Raw genomic sequence first — 15,000 nt, 5'->3', positions numbered from 1 at the left:
TAACATATTAATATTATGGTTGTGTTTGCACTCGGGTTGGTGATGTTTGCAAAGGGAAATGAGAGGGAGGGGTGGGGGCGGCAGGGGGGGTGCAGACATTGATCTGAACTCCAGACCTTGTGTGTGTCTGTGGGTTTGGGTTTTGTGTGGTCGCATGGGCAAGTGGTCGGGGTGTGGTGACCAGAGGGCAGATTTTGTTTTTTTGTGTGGCTGTATGTGTGTCTATGTCGGTCTGTATGTGTGCGTATGTGTGTCTGTGTGTGTCTGTATGTCAGTCTGTGTGTGGGTCTTTATGTCAGTCTTTATGTGTGTGTGTGTGTGTGTGTGTGTATGCAGGCAAGTAAGAAACACAATGTGAGTGTCTTGTTTGGTAGATGTGAATGAGGCATATTTAATATATGCATGTTGAGTTATATATACATTTATAATGTAGGTCAAGTATAGGTACGCAGCAACGCATGGGATTGGTCAGAATTCTAAGCTGTAAAGACATAGGAAACTACAGAGAACGGTTAGAACTGTGAAGTGTGCGTGTGTGCGTGTGTGTGGAGATGATGGCTGGTTGAAGCAGCCTCACCTGGCCCCAGTCAGACTGATTGGACTCTGGGGCTGAGGGGGTGAGGCTGCACACCTGTTGCAATCAGGGAGATCTCCTGAATAGCAACATGGAGCACCGGGCCAAGTATCATACTCTGTCTGCAACCTTACAATAAACCTGCGTTCAACACCACAACCCTTCGTCCGGAGAAGCGGGTGGTGGAACCCTCTAGTCTGGGGGATAGAGGTGGTAACATGAAGCCAACTCATGGTACACACAGTGTTTCACAAGTAAACAAAGGGTTTATTGCACACAACGCATACATATCAAGCCTGAAATAGGTCCAGGAAGCTATATATCATCAGGGTGAGCCCTGGGCCAAAGTAACACAACAGACTGAATTATCTTAAAACCGAAATAGTCTCTTATAGCTCAAGAGAAATACGATGGGTGAGCCTAGCTCCCTAGCTCGTCAGAAGCAGGAGAAGATGGGGCACGGAATGAAAGGCCGCTCTACCCCCTCCCAGAGCGTCCTACAGGCTGGGCCAAGGCTGAAAGAAACCCTTCACACAAAAGGGCAAAATATGGCAACCAGCTGAAATACCCAATGAATAAGAATAAGTGACCGATGGCCGTATAGTGGCAACAAACCACACAGTGTGTGCAAACACAGCCGACAGGCAGGGACACAAGAGCGCCTGTGTGGTCAACGCATGAGCTTGACGGAGCAGTCAGCAGGGCCGTTTAGCGGGCGGCTTGGTTAAAACGCGTTGGTTAGTTAAAATCAAACCAGCCGGACTCCAGCCATGTCTGTAGACCTAACGTAAAGGTAAAATGGAAAATCCAACCCCCACAAATAAATAGGGAACGTAACACAGGAATGTGAAGTAAAGGGGTTATCAGGTGACGAATGATACTTCAGCTGTTGTACAGGCAGGCTGAGTATAGTCATTCAGATCAATTCAATTCACTTGTATTTGCGTAGCCCTTAAAGACTCAGAGGGGTAAAGAGGGCATATAGTTATGAGAGTATAATTTCAGAGTTTGAGAACTGGGCTGAGCAGCATTGTGCATGTTGTGAGGTTACACACGCAAGCAAACACACACACACAAACACACAAACATTCACATTCAAACCCAATATTATTTATAATATAGACAATAACTCCCTTTCTATTGCTCTCTCTCTCTCTCTCTCTCTCTCTCTCTCTCTCTCTCTCTCTCTCTCTCGCATCAGTATTATTATATTAGTGTTTAATCCCTGCCATGCTTTATATATCGTTCTATCTCTTTTCCCTCAGTCTTGATCCCTCTGTCTCTCTATTCCTTTTATCTTTCTCACTCTATTAGTGTCCCGCAGTAACTCACTCCCTTGCCCTCTCTCTCTCTTTCTTTCTTTCACTCTCTGAAACACAGACAGAAACACATTGCCAATACATGTGATGATATTAACAGTTTTTGTGTGTGTGTGTGTGTTTGCGTGTGCATGTGCATGTGTGCGTGTGTGTGTGTGTTTGTGTGCGTGCATGTGCGCATGCGTGCGTGTGTGTGTGTGTGCGTGCGTGCGTGTGTGTGTGTTTGCGTGTGCGTGTGCGTTTTTGTGTGCGTGCATGTGCACATGCGTGTGCGTGTGCGCATGCGTGTGTGTGTGTGTGCGTGTATGTGCGTGCATGTGCGCGTGCGTGTGTGTGTGTGTGTGTGTGTGCGTGTGCGCATGCGTGTGCGTGTGTGTGTGTGTGTGTGTGTGTACATGTGTGTGTGTGTGTGTGTGTGGTAGGTCCTGCATGAGCCCTTGATAGACGAGGACCCGGTCTTCATCAACACGTGTACGGAGAGAGAGCTGAGGAAGAGGAAGAAGAGGAAGTTCAGCCTCTGGGTCCGACAGTGCACGTCAACTGGATTCATCTGCCAGGTAACACACACACACACACACATACACACACACACACACACACACACATACACACACACACACACAGAATAATAGAGTTCGCACCCACACTAAATACACACAGAAACGCACACGAAAACAAAATAAAAACAAAAAAATAAAAAACACAAAGATAGACGCGCACACACACACACACATCTGTGTATATGTGTCAGACAGACGGGGAGAGAATTCACACTATTTATTTTAATATTTAATGACTAATGTGAAGCGAAATGCATCTTTCAAAATGATATTCTTAGCCACTGGTCAACAAAGGGACACATTCATATCTAGTGGACTGCATTATTCAGGGGATTACAATCGCTGTTTTCCATACAGTAAAAGGTGAAGTCGTGGTAGAAGTCATGAATACTATTCAAAATGAATGAAAACGCTTCATGCGACACAAACAGAAACAAGCATTGTAGTTCTACAGTGCTCCGATTTGTGTGAATAATATCATACAGTCCCTCAGCCAAATGTTCCATCATGTGACTGAAGGCGTTATTTGTGTCCCTCTCACCTCTACTTCCACGCCCACACCAACCACCACTTACATAACACACCTTATTTACCCGCCACAGTGCTGCAGTGCTGCAGGGCCAGGACGGACCGACTGTTGCCCGCTAATATACGCACACAACTCATCCTTTAAAAATCACTTGATGCAGCAGTTTATTTATTCATCCCCTTCCTTTATTTTTAACAGGACCTTTGTTTCCCAAAAGTTATATTCAAATGGAAAACAGATGTAGATAAAGATAAAGGATAGAGGTTTTTTTTCCGGTAGGGCAAGTACTATAACTCACACCTCTCCAGGCCATGGAACAATGAATGATTGATTGATTGATGGATTGATTGATTGATTGATTGATTGATTGATTGATTGATTGATTGACGTATTGATTGATGGATTGATAAAGCCCCGTTTTAGAGCTCATGATGGATTAGACCCAGTGTCATTAATGGACTTTCAGCAAACAGAACAGTACTTCCAAACGCAATCACAGGCACGCGGGAGTCCTTTTTCTCTCTGTGCTAGAAACGTATCGATTCTATTTCCATTTCTCAAAAGCATACACAACTCCCACGCCGGCGTCTGTTCCCGGCAGGAAACCCCCCGTTGATAAATGTGTAGTAAAGCTCGGAAAGGTTAACGGCAGGCGAAGGTGTGGGAGACGTGTTCAACGTGATAAATCTAAGCTCTTAGTTTGTGTTTTGCTTTTAGCTCGTTTGTTTAGGATTGATCCTTGGTTAAGGAGTGAAGCTCTTCCCTCTCAATATGAGGCTGGTTTTTGTATCAGAGTAAAATCCCTGCATAAGTGTATAACAGAGCCCCAAGGCAGACAGCAAGGAGCCGAGCTGCTGCCAAGGGCCCATTAATAAGTAGATATCATGGCGGGGAAACAAGTCCCCTTTGGGCCGGCTGTAGCGGCTGTAAGAATCGTAATGCGGCTTTCTTCGCTTGAAGAAAGCCGCGCGGGGGTTGCTGTGAAGAATACTAAACCTCTGGAAGACTGATGAGAATTGATCTGGTAAACAAAACATGTAGAAATGTTTAAGTGATGGCCATCCATCACTGAGCACTTCCTCATCCAAACGATGTCACTAACTCAGATACCTAATGTTCATCCTTGAAGGTTTTCTGTGTAATGCGTCATGTTTATGCAATGTTACCAGTTGGTTCGTCTCGTGTCGTGTCCTGTGTGAATTTTAATTAGTATAAGTATAACAACACAAATCAACAGCAGCGACTCCCATTTTACAAGCTTCACTGCTGCATAGAGAGAGCCCCTTCCAAATCGTACCAAGGAAGAGAGAACATTTAAGAAATAAACAGTGGCTTGATAATGGATTCCATTTGGCAGTGCCACACATACACACACACACACACACACACACACACACATACACCAATCCAGTCACTTAGTCCAATATCTGAGTGCCAAAGGCAACCAGTAACTAATCAGACTAATGTCTTTTCATCTTGTAAAAATACTAAAATATTTCTGCAATTTGGGTTGCACTGAGCTGTGTGTGTGTGTGTGTGTGTGTGAGAGAGAGAGAGAGAGAGAGAGAGAGAGAGAGAGAGAGCTTGAGCCATTCTTCTTCATCTGTTAGTCTTAAAATAAGAGCGAGCTTGTCAATTTCTTCATCTACAAAGCCGTCACTAAATCGTCTCTCTCTACTTTTTTTCTAATCATCCTCTTTGTCTGCGTTATAGCAGTAAGTGCTCCCAGGCTGAAAAATATCGGCCTACATTTGTTCGTATCCATGCTTCAACATTTCCCTTTGCCATATACAAAGAAACTCCAAAAAGAAATACCTGCCAGGGAGTTTAGATAAAATTAAGATAACATTTATTTTTCATCATTTTATCAACATGTTAGTTTTTACTGCATAGCACGTTCAGGCAATCCAATCTCAACAGCTCAGCCGAGGGAGAAAGACTGATCCTCATCTAGCAGGATGACTCATCCCCTCTTCCCCCCTCATCCCGTCCTGCACAGATCTCGGTTCACCTGAAGGACGGCCAGGGGGCCGACGGCCTCTCCACCCTGAAGAACAAGCCCCTGCTCCACAGCCTGGTGGCCAAGCAGCTCTGTCAGAACCTCTCCGGGAAGAACACCATCATCTTCACAGGGCCATCCATCACCAGCCTCAGCCTCTTCACTGAGTTCAGCAAGCAGAGTACGTAGAGACGAGACGCACCCACGCACATGTGACGGAGCCGATGGACACATGGGATGGCTGTAGTTGGGATCAAATCAAATATGATTTTCATCGACTGTAATTCAACCTAATGGATTGGTCGATGGGGTGGTGGTGGGGTGGTGGGGGGGGGAAACTAAAATCAGCACCTTGTCTCTTGATCACCCTAATGGGCCCTAGTGCGCACACAGTCCAGGTAGCGTTCACTCTACCTGCCAGCCCCTAATGCCGCGTTAAGTGTTGTGTGCAGGAAGTCATTTGGGTTTCTGATTCATTCCCCTGGAGAGCGACTAGGGTTACGGGCGGCGGAGCTTCAGTGCTTCACGGCAGACGAGCCACGGGGCGCCGGGGTCGGGAAAGGACTCGTAGAAAGGATAACACACGGAGACTAGATTCCGTACTGTGTAATATAATGGTTTGCAGTGGTTGCCGCTGCGATGCGTGCCGAGGTGCCGATATTGATATGATCACAATCAAGGCCTATCAAACGATGAACACGAATGTTGACAGAGGGTCCTAGAGCAGACAACCGGAAAGAAAAAAATACTTCTACTTCACGTTTTTAGACGATTTGCCCGCGTACGTTGTTGTCATATTTATTAACTAAACGCTCCCGCACAACCGTCCAATGAGAATTTGGTCGGACCAGAGCGTATCGCCCAATCAATCGACCACCTGACCTTAAGGTGGCAGCCCATAATGGATGGTTGGATGAGTAATTAGATGTGTGTATAGATACGTGTGTTTAGCTTCCGTCCTCTATATCCTCTCTCTATCTCGCTTATCCCTCACCAAGTTATGGCTAGTTCTCCAGATCCAATCGATGTCCGTCCCATCTGTTTCCGCGCCTTACCTCCTCACACGTTTCCTTTGTCTTGGGCTCCATCTGTCCGTCTCGCCGCGTCGCCATCGTCTGCTGTTTGCGCAGCTTGGAATCTCTCTGTTCATCTTCCACCTAATTACAGCAGCCAGATAGCGTCCCCAGGCTGAGCAAAGAAGAACCACAGGAGTGTAGGGCGACTCACCTTGGCGTTCAACCGATTAGACAAACCTTCAGAAAGTTTAGCGCTGCAGTTTCCAATAGACTCGGCTGAAGGGGAACTCTGTGATGATCTCTGCATCCGACACCTCTGCGTCTTTCACTTTGAATGGAGTTTGATGATGTACTGATGAGACCCACAACAGGGCCCTGATGAGTAACGTTATCGTGTCCTGAGAGCGTCGTACGGAATGAGCCGCTGGTTCTTTTCAGCGTCAGGTTTTGAATGGCTTTGATTGAGCGGAGCTGGGCTATCTGAGAGAGATTGCAGCATATTGCATTTAATGGCTGTGGACTATTCAGATCTGAAACTAAACTAATGCTTTCTAAATGGACATTTTACCCCGTAGAAGTTTGTGTTGATGTCAGAATGGTTGATAATGTAAATTTTTTCCTACGGTTACTAAAACCTTCTTTCATACCGATATGAAAAGATCCTTTTGTGCTTTGCAACATAGCAGTTGGAAGAGCATGAGAGGAACGTACAATAGAAAACCCTCGGTTTAATTGTGTGTATGTGCATGCGTGCGCCCACCTCTTTCTCCTCCAGATATCTATTGCTGCGGTCTCCTGAGCACCAGGAAGAGCGACTGCACGGGCCTGCCCCAGTGCATGCTGGTCTGCGGGTCCACGCCGGCGCAGCGCGGCCAGTCCCAGGTGATGATGAAGGACAGCATGTCGCTGATCAGCTGGTACAACAAGGGTCACTTCCGGTTCCTCACCAACGCCTACTCCCCCAACAAGCAAGGTGAGCAGCACGGCTGGTGGCGTTCCAATTAGAGACTGTCAAATAACATGTTAAGTTAAGTTAAGTTGTTTTTTCCCCCAAACTCTTACAGACTTTTTTGAGATTTATTCAAACAACTTCAATGGTTCTTTTTCTTATTCATGTGTATTTTTAGCGTATGTAATATTCCAAAAAATACAAACGTTTGTGTGTGTGTGCGTGTGCGTGTGTGTGTGCGTGTGCGTGCGTGTGTGTGTGGGTGCGTGTGCGTGCGTGTGTGTGTGTGTGTGTGTGTGTGTGTGTGTGTGTGTGTGTGTCAGGTATGATCATCAAGAGGAAAAGTGGGGAGATCCCGTGTCCCCTGGCTGTGGAGGCCTTCGCCGCCCATCTCAGCTACATCTGCAAATACGACGACAAGTACAGCAAGTACGTTTGACGAATATTAACCATCACTCTCCGTATCTCCAGATGACTTTGTATTAGGGCTGGGCGATTAATCAAATTTTGATCGCGATTTCGATTTCAGAGTGAAACGATCACCAAACGAATATAATCGAGTTGAAACGATTTAATTTAAAAAAAAAATTATTAAAAAAAAATTTTTTTTAATAGAAATTGCACAACAGCTGGATTCATATCTGGCCATTATTTTCTATTTGACCATTTTGTGTATATTCTTTAAGGGGAAATTTCAAAGTTTGAAAATTTCTCATTCACAAAGTGTTTTTTTTGGAGAGAAATTCTGAATAAATGCATCATGTTTTCAAACTCAAAAATAATCGTTTGAATAATCGAGATTTCAATATTGACCAAAATAATCGTGATTATGATTTTTTCTATAATCGAGCAGCCCTACTTTGTGTAGTAAATGGTGTTGTGCATTACTCTGTTAGAGTGTGTATCTAGTGTTGCAGGTTCAACACTATATACACACTCTGACATAGTCTTCACTGTGAGCCATTACCAACCACAGTGGTTATTTCTATCTTAAGGTTGTTTTTTACTGCCAATATACATAACCACAGGTACCTTCATATGAAACACGTTTGATGCTTTTGTAAGGCCCCCAAAGGCTAAGAAACTCATAAAATGTACTTGGTCTCTTGACTACTAAATCGTTTGAAAGAAAGTGCAGAGGTGTGCAAATACAAAATGTGTGTATATATATATATATATATATATATATACACCCACATTTTGTATTTGCACACCTCAGCACTTTATGAGGTGCACTATATATATATATATTAGGGCTGGGCAACGATTAAAAGGTTTAATCGTGATTAATTGCATAGTATTGGTGAGTTAACTCACGATTAATCACTCTCAATCAATGAGATTATCAAATGGAATGACACATTATCATTCATACCAAATGTACTTACTAAGCAAAAACTAGACCAAGTGATCCTGAGGGAGTTTTATTGACTCACTCAGTGTGGGTTGAATATGAAACTTACGGAACACCACCGATTAGGGAATTGTAAACAGGCAGTTAATTAGTACAATTGTAAACCAACAGTTACTACACGTGTAGTTAAAAATAAATAGCGCCACAGATTTGGGAATTGTAAACAGGCAGTCACTTACTGCAAGTGTAATTGAATGCAAAGTAAGTGGAACTAAAAACAAAAATGTTTTCTGAATGAATGTTGACATTCTGTGGGCAAAACCTTTCAAAATCGAAGCAAAAAAAAAAAAGAATACAAAAGAAATGCAAAAAAATAGAATGTGCATTAATGCGTCAATTTGTATTAAGATTGCGTTAACTAATTGCGTAATTACCTCCTCCTCTCCCCCTCCTCCCCCTCTCCTCACCCTCCTCCTCTCCACTCCCCCTCCTCTCCTCCTCCTCCTCTCCTCCTCCTCTCCTCCCTCTCCTCCTCCTCTCCACTCCCCCTCCTCTCCTCCTCCTCCTCTCCTCCCTCTCCTCCTCCTCTCCACTCCCCCTCCTCTCCACTCCCCCTCCTCTCCCCCCCTCCTCTCCTCCCTCTCCTCCTCCTCCCCCTCTCCTCCCTCTCCTCCTCCTCTCCACTCCCCCTCCTCTCCTCTTCCTCCTCTCCTCCCCCCGCCCCCCCCCCAACCCCCTCCCCCGCTCTCCCAGGTATTTCATTTTCCACAAGCCCAACAAGACGTGGCAGCAGGTGTTCTGGCTGGCCATCAGCATCGCCATCAACAACGCCTACATCCTGTACAAGCTGTCCGACGCCTACGCCCTAAGGCGTTACAGCCGCGCCCAGTTCGGAGAGCTGCTGGTCAAAGAGCTCCTGGAGCTGGACGACTCCTCCCCTACCCAGTGAGGAGGAGCAGCAGGAGGAGGAGGGGGAGGAGGAGGAGGAGGAGAGGGAGAGGAGAGGAGGTGGAGGAGAGGAGGAGGAGAGGAGGAAAGGAGAGGGGGAGAAGGAGAGAGGAGGAGGAGAGAAGGAGGAGAGGAGGAGAGGAGAGGAGGAGGAGAGGAGGAAAGGAGGAGGGGGAGGAGAGGAGGAGGAGGAGAGGAGGAAGAGGAGAGGAGGGGGAGAGGGAGAGAGGAGGAGGAGGAGAGGAGGAAGAGGAGAGGAGGAAGAGGAGAGGAGGAGGAGGAGAGGGGGAGGAGGAGGAGGAGGAGGAGAGGAGGAAAGGAGGAGGGGGAAAATATGAGGAGGAGTAGAGGGAGGAGAAGAGGAGATGGAGGAGGAACAGAAGAGGAGGAGACCTCAACTTTGCCATAAAGACATGATTATGTTTACACGCAAACACACACACAAACACAGACGGACACACACACACACTACACACTGTACACACAATGGCAGTATCACTTTGCGACTGCAAAACGAGTGAACGCACACCCTGGAGTCGATGTGGACAACCACACGACAACAAGACACAAACAACGATATTACATACTGCATGTGGGCGGAGCATACTTACGCACGCCACGCCCCCCCCAGCCCCCAGCCCCCCCCCCTTCCCACACACACACACCGCTGAGCTTCATGTACTCCCCTAGAGCGCCTGTGTGTGTGTGTCCAGCGGACGATATGAAGCGTGCCAGAGTGCGTCGGAAACCATCGGAGCGCTGTGACTGGAATTATTCAGACTGCGGGAGTCTTTCCTCGTCTCCCACCCCACCCCCCCACCACCCCCCCACCCCCCCTACACACACTTCTGTCCCCAACTATACTCAATCTCTGGGTGTTGTCTGTAACACTGTATATACTCCTGAATACACGTTCTATTAGAAAGAAGAAAAAAAAGGAAGCCTAGCTAAAGCTAACAACCCCGACAGCACTAATTTGGTGAGATTAACGCCGTGAGCTACGGTTCAGACGTCTCACTGCCCCGCCCCGCTATTAACCCCTCCCCCCCCAGCTCGGCTACACATTTTGTCAACAGGTGTTTGTTTTGTTCCCAAGCAAAGCGGGCGTAGAATATTTATATTGTGGAATGGAATATGTAATGATACGGTTTCCGGTACAGAGAGAGGAATTAGCCCTAAATGATGTCAGTTTTCATATTAAAGTAGCGTGTGTTGTTCTGTGAACGAATGAATGGCAGTGCCAGGCCCCGGAAAAGGCTTCCGCTAAATGGAGATCGAGTGAGGTTTCTGAGCACTGAGGGTCACACCGTGTCCCTAAATCTAAAGTTTAAGGGGAGGGATTAGGGCGTGAAACACGACACACACAACTGCATGAACACAAAAGTGAGTCAAGTAAGTGGATAGTGATGTCCGTCTTGGTCCACGGTCTTTTTCGTTTCCAAGGTTGTTTTTTAGTAATTTTTTTTCCGTTGTGTGTACATGTTTGTGATGAGTAAACCAAGCTTCCATTTTGCTTGTGATGATAAAAAAAAAAAGGATGATACAGTATCTATGTATGGCTATCGTGACCCAGATATGTTGTTGTGTTGTGTGTCCTTGCTTAAGGAAGGCTGAAATGCTGACTCTTTCAGACGGCAGTAGAGTAACTCTCCTCCCCTTTGCCTCCCTCCCCTCTAAACGCTGTTGAAGCAACTTTAAGGTTTGTGGCCTCACGTCGAAAAAACAAAAGAGCAGGAACTTATCGAATGACGTGTGAAACTCTACAGTCATGCTTTTGAATGATGATTAACAAACTAAATACATTTGCGATTACATAATATCATGTAACACAAGGCCAAACTAGAATCGATGTTGCTAAAGTGAGTGGTTATCATTTCTTGGTATTGTTAGAATTGTTTTTATTTACATTGTACTATTAAAGATTCTTTAGGTAAGATTTGGGAGATATAAGGAGAGAGAGAGAGCGGAAAAAAAAGCAAGATCTTGAAACTAAACAAAAAATGTCCCCTCCTTCTCTGCTCCTCCCCTGCGTTTCCAAGCCATTGAGGCGTGTTTGCGGAATGTCACGCGGAATCGTACAGCACCTTTATCTGTTGTTTTGGAGTGAATTAGATTTCCTACCGTTTTACTGTCCTGTTCCTTGTGTTCAGAACACATTTGTGCCAGGGCACATGCAGGTCCTGCAGTTCTCAGCCAGTCAGCAAGGATTTAGCTTCTGTCACCGGGCAGGATTTGGTTTCAAGAAGTTAATATTGACTCACAGATGACAAAAAAAAAACGAAATTGAGTCAATCCAGGCTCTTTTTATTCCTCTTTTTCCTCTCATTCGATTTTTGGGTCCAATCCTACGACTTATCAGCAGTGTCACAAGTAGAGATTGGCATAGGCCCACATCTGGTATCTTCAGTGCATCTTTCTGTGTATCTTGAGAAATCCTTTGAAAAAAAAATGACGACAAATCAATGAGTACTGTATCCGTCACGGTCACCTCTTCCCATGATTAGAAGCTCCTGGGGAAATGAAACACAATGCACGCCGAATACAGCGCACCTGCACTACTACGGCTGTCAGCTCTGTATGTGCTGAAAAAGAACAGCAGTGTGCAGCTTTCTCAGACCCGCTCATAAGAAGGGACCAGCTGCATTACTTAAAAAAAAAAAAAGTCCAATACAGATATTGTAGCGCTGTGATGCAGGTCAGCGTTGAAATCCCTCGAGGCAGATGCTCCCGCAAAGGGGGTCGTGTCCCTAGTTTGACTTTGTGTGTAAAGAGATGATGTAGATTGTTTGTTTGGTATCCCAGTGCCAGGACTCCGTGCACCTTTGCGATTATAGATGAGCACTTTTGACCGGATTAGAAAAACACTGTAGTGATACGAAGAAATATTACTAGGTAAAACACTAGAGGCCAAAATTTGCTCCCCAAAGATGTCATCAAATTGTCTTAGAAAAAAAAACAAACATAGAAAATATATGTATGTGACTGTACATTTAAAAAAAGAGAGCTTGTTTCTAATTAAATGGATTATATGAATATACCAATGACTATATGATATGATGACATGATGATGAGAGTGAATAATCATTATAATTATGACCAAAACAGATTTATTTAATAAGAGTTCACTGTACCAACATTCTTTCATTTGTACAAATCACAGAGTATACTTCATTGATATTCAACACTAAGGATTGTGTTTAATTAGTATTTTTTTAATTGTTGTGTTTAATCCAAAGTGTTAATTCTGTGGTCGTTCTCGAGAGCACATTGTTTCTGTTGTGCGCCCACCCTACCCCATCATCCATCATCCACACACCATTGACACAACATGGTCAATCGAATGCAATACTTAATATCAAATAATCAGACAAATTAATCAACACGAAATGTGTGTGTGTGTGTGTGTGTAATAGGCCTATTCAAAACACCAACATAAATAGCACCATCCTAACCATCACGTATGGGAAGAGTGGTAAGGGGGAAAGGGGTTACTCTTCCCAGCGGCATTCCCCTCAGAAGAGGGTGTATTTATTTATCGCAGGTTCACGGGGCACTGGTTCACATGCTCCTGCACGTGCAAGGAGGGTGCATTGCGGGCGCGCACGGGAACGGATGGCTGAGAGTGACACTTGAAGAGAGGCTGAGTGGGGCCGTTATCTCCCTCGTCACAGACTGTAAATGACTTGGAAGAATTGCGCTGGGAGGCGGGTGACAGGAGGGCTGCATGGCCGCTGTTACCTAGCAACAAATTGTGTGACGTGTGTATGTGTGTGTGTGCGTGCGTAGTTCCATGTGTCTGTATGTTGTGTGGAATAGTAAGTGTCAACCCATGCTGTTAACAGACAGAGAGACAGACACGGTCTGTCCTGCTCCTCGGATAGTGGCAGAAAGGAACTGTCCCCCCCCCCCCCCACATACACACATGTAGACACACACACACACACACACACACACACACACACCCCACCCCACGCCCCACCCCACACACACCCCACCCAGGCCAGGAAGATACTCACAGCATTTAGCCACATTTAGCTCAGCGTCATTCTCATTCAAATTGCTCAGGTGAAACGCTGCAAGATTAAAAAGAGACCCCCTTAAAAAAAAAATAATAATAAATAGAATTGAATCTTTGCAAAAGATTGTGTTCTGCTGTTGCGTGTTTAATGAGGCCTATATTTCATAGTGCCTTGTCTTTGTGGATGATGCTACATACTAGAGTGTTTTGAGTTTTAGTCAATCCATGTTCACTGCTGGTTTATTTAACCGTGGTCGCTCCGCATTGCGCTGAAACCACTCTTTCAGAGTCAGAACACTGAATACTGCAAAGCGCTTGTTACGTTCTGACGTATTTATTCTAGCGCCGTAGCCTACTTTCTACCTTCTATCTATTTCGCCACTCGATTCTTTCGATACAGACAGTGTCTTGCGAAACGGGTGACTCAAATGCAAGGCCCCCGCTCCCCCCCCCCCCCCCCCCCGAATGCTAGCGCTCCACCTACACACACAATTGAAGACAAAAAAAAGAAACATGTTGAATCAAACAATATTCCATATCGATCAATAGACATGGGTTTGCAGATACAGCGTGGGAAATGAATGTCTGAGTAGATAAAGCTTTGGATCTCCAGACTCCTGACTTCTGTATTTGAATTTGTTTATTTCCATTGGTGTCTGAGGTGCAGAGTATCAATCACATTTTGAATAAGAAGATAAATGCTATAACTAAGATTGAAAAAACAATTCTATTGGAGATATGTGGACACACTAATAGTAATACTACGACTGCTAATGCCAATGATGTGGAAAAAATGACCTGATTTATGGTAAGAATGAGAGAAAGACAAGAAATGAATTGCATTGTTTCATTTTCTTGGTTGGTTTTCTTCTGCACTCCATGAAGTCATATTGTCTGTCCGTCCGTCTCTGTCGATTTCTGTATGCATTCGTCATATAAAAGTGAGAGTTAAGCAAAACAACTCAATAATGGTAAAAATAAAAAAAAGTTGTACCTCTGAAATCAACAGAAGTTGACCTCTTCCTAAATGGCCGATATCAACAGACAATTTAAGGGAGTAAGGAGGATTTGACGGAGGGATTCTTTTTTTAGTTGTTGCAAAATATGCATTCCGCATTCACACAATGGATTATACAATAATATTGGTCGTCCTTAAGTCCATTATAGTATAATTATACTCTTGTACTGCAGCAGTTTTCCACTTTTCTTCTATATTCAAATGGCTGTTCCATTTATATAGATCTTAAACACGCTCTTTAACAGAGATGTGTCTGGCGCTCATGAAATGTTAATTCACATGTTTAAAGGTGCAAATACGAGACAAAAAAAATGTGTGTATGTATACTGTAATGTCATCTACTGTAGTGGTTATGCAAACATTGTTATGCTGTGTGTGTGTGTGTGATTGTCTTCCTTCCTCTGTGTATTCGCCTGGAGAACAGAGTTCTACCATGACCTAGCAAAGTCGGTATCTGTGCTGTTTAACTTCTTATGCTTGTGTGTGTGTGTGTGTGTGTGTGTGTGTGTGTGTGTGTGTGTGTGTGTGTGTGTGCGTGCGTGCGTGCGTGCGTGCGTGTGTGTGTGAGAGAGAGAGAGAGTGTGTGTGTGTTTCTTGCCTGTCTAAAACGGAGCTGGTCTCCTAGCCAAGTGTACTAGAATTGTGTGTGTGTGTGTGTGTGTGAGTGAGAGAGAGTTTGTGTGTGTGTGACTCCCATGTATTACCTATGCAGCCTC

The 15,000-nt window shown here is 44.9% G+C and overlaps 1 protein-coding gene across 1 annotated transcript in view; it reads left to right on the top strand.

The window, feature by feature from the left end:
- The window catches only part of pgbd5 (piggyBac transposable element derived 5), a 19,671-nt gene extending 10,416 nt beyond the window's left edge, over positions 1 to 9,255 (top strand). The window contains exons 3-7 of the mRNA XM_084470049.1: positions 2,316 to 2,450; positions 4,982 to 5,162; positions 6,773 to 6,970; positions 7,270 to 7,375; positions 9,054 to 9,255. Of these exons, the coding sequence (XP_084326175.1) occupies positions 2,316 to 2,450; positions 4,982 to 5,162; positions 6,773 to 6,970; positions 7,270 to 7,375; positions 9,054 to 9,249 (816 nt within the window). The 3' untranslated portion in view covers positions 9,250 to 9,255. The remainder of the gene's footprint in view (positions 1 to 2,315; positions 2,451 to 4,981; positions 5,163 to 6,772; positions 6,971 to 7,269; positions 7,376 to 9,053) is intronic.
- The last annotated feature ends 5,745 nt before the right edge of the window (positions 9,256 to 15,000 follow it).

The sequence above is a fragment of the Micromesistius poutassou genome, assembly GCF_964030765.1.
Source record: "Micromesistius poutassou genome assembly, chromosome: 7".
In the NCBI taxonomy this organism is placed as follows: domain Eukaryota; kingdom Metazoa; phylum Chordata; class Actinopteri; order Gadiformes; family Gadidae; genus Micromesistius; species Micromesistius poutassou.
The sequence above is the reverse complement of the archived record's forward strand: the minus strand, read 5'-3'. Positions and strand labels throughout refer to the sequence as shown.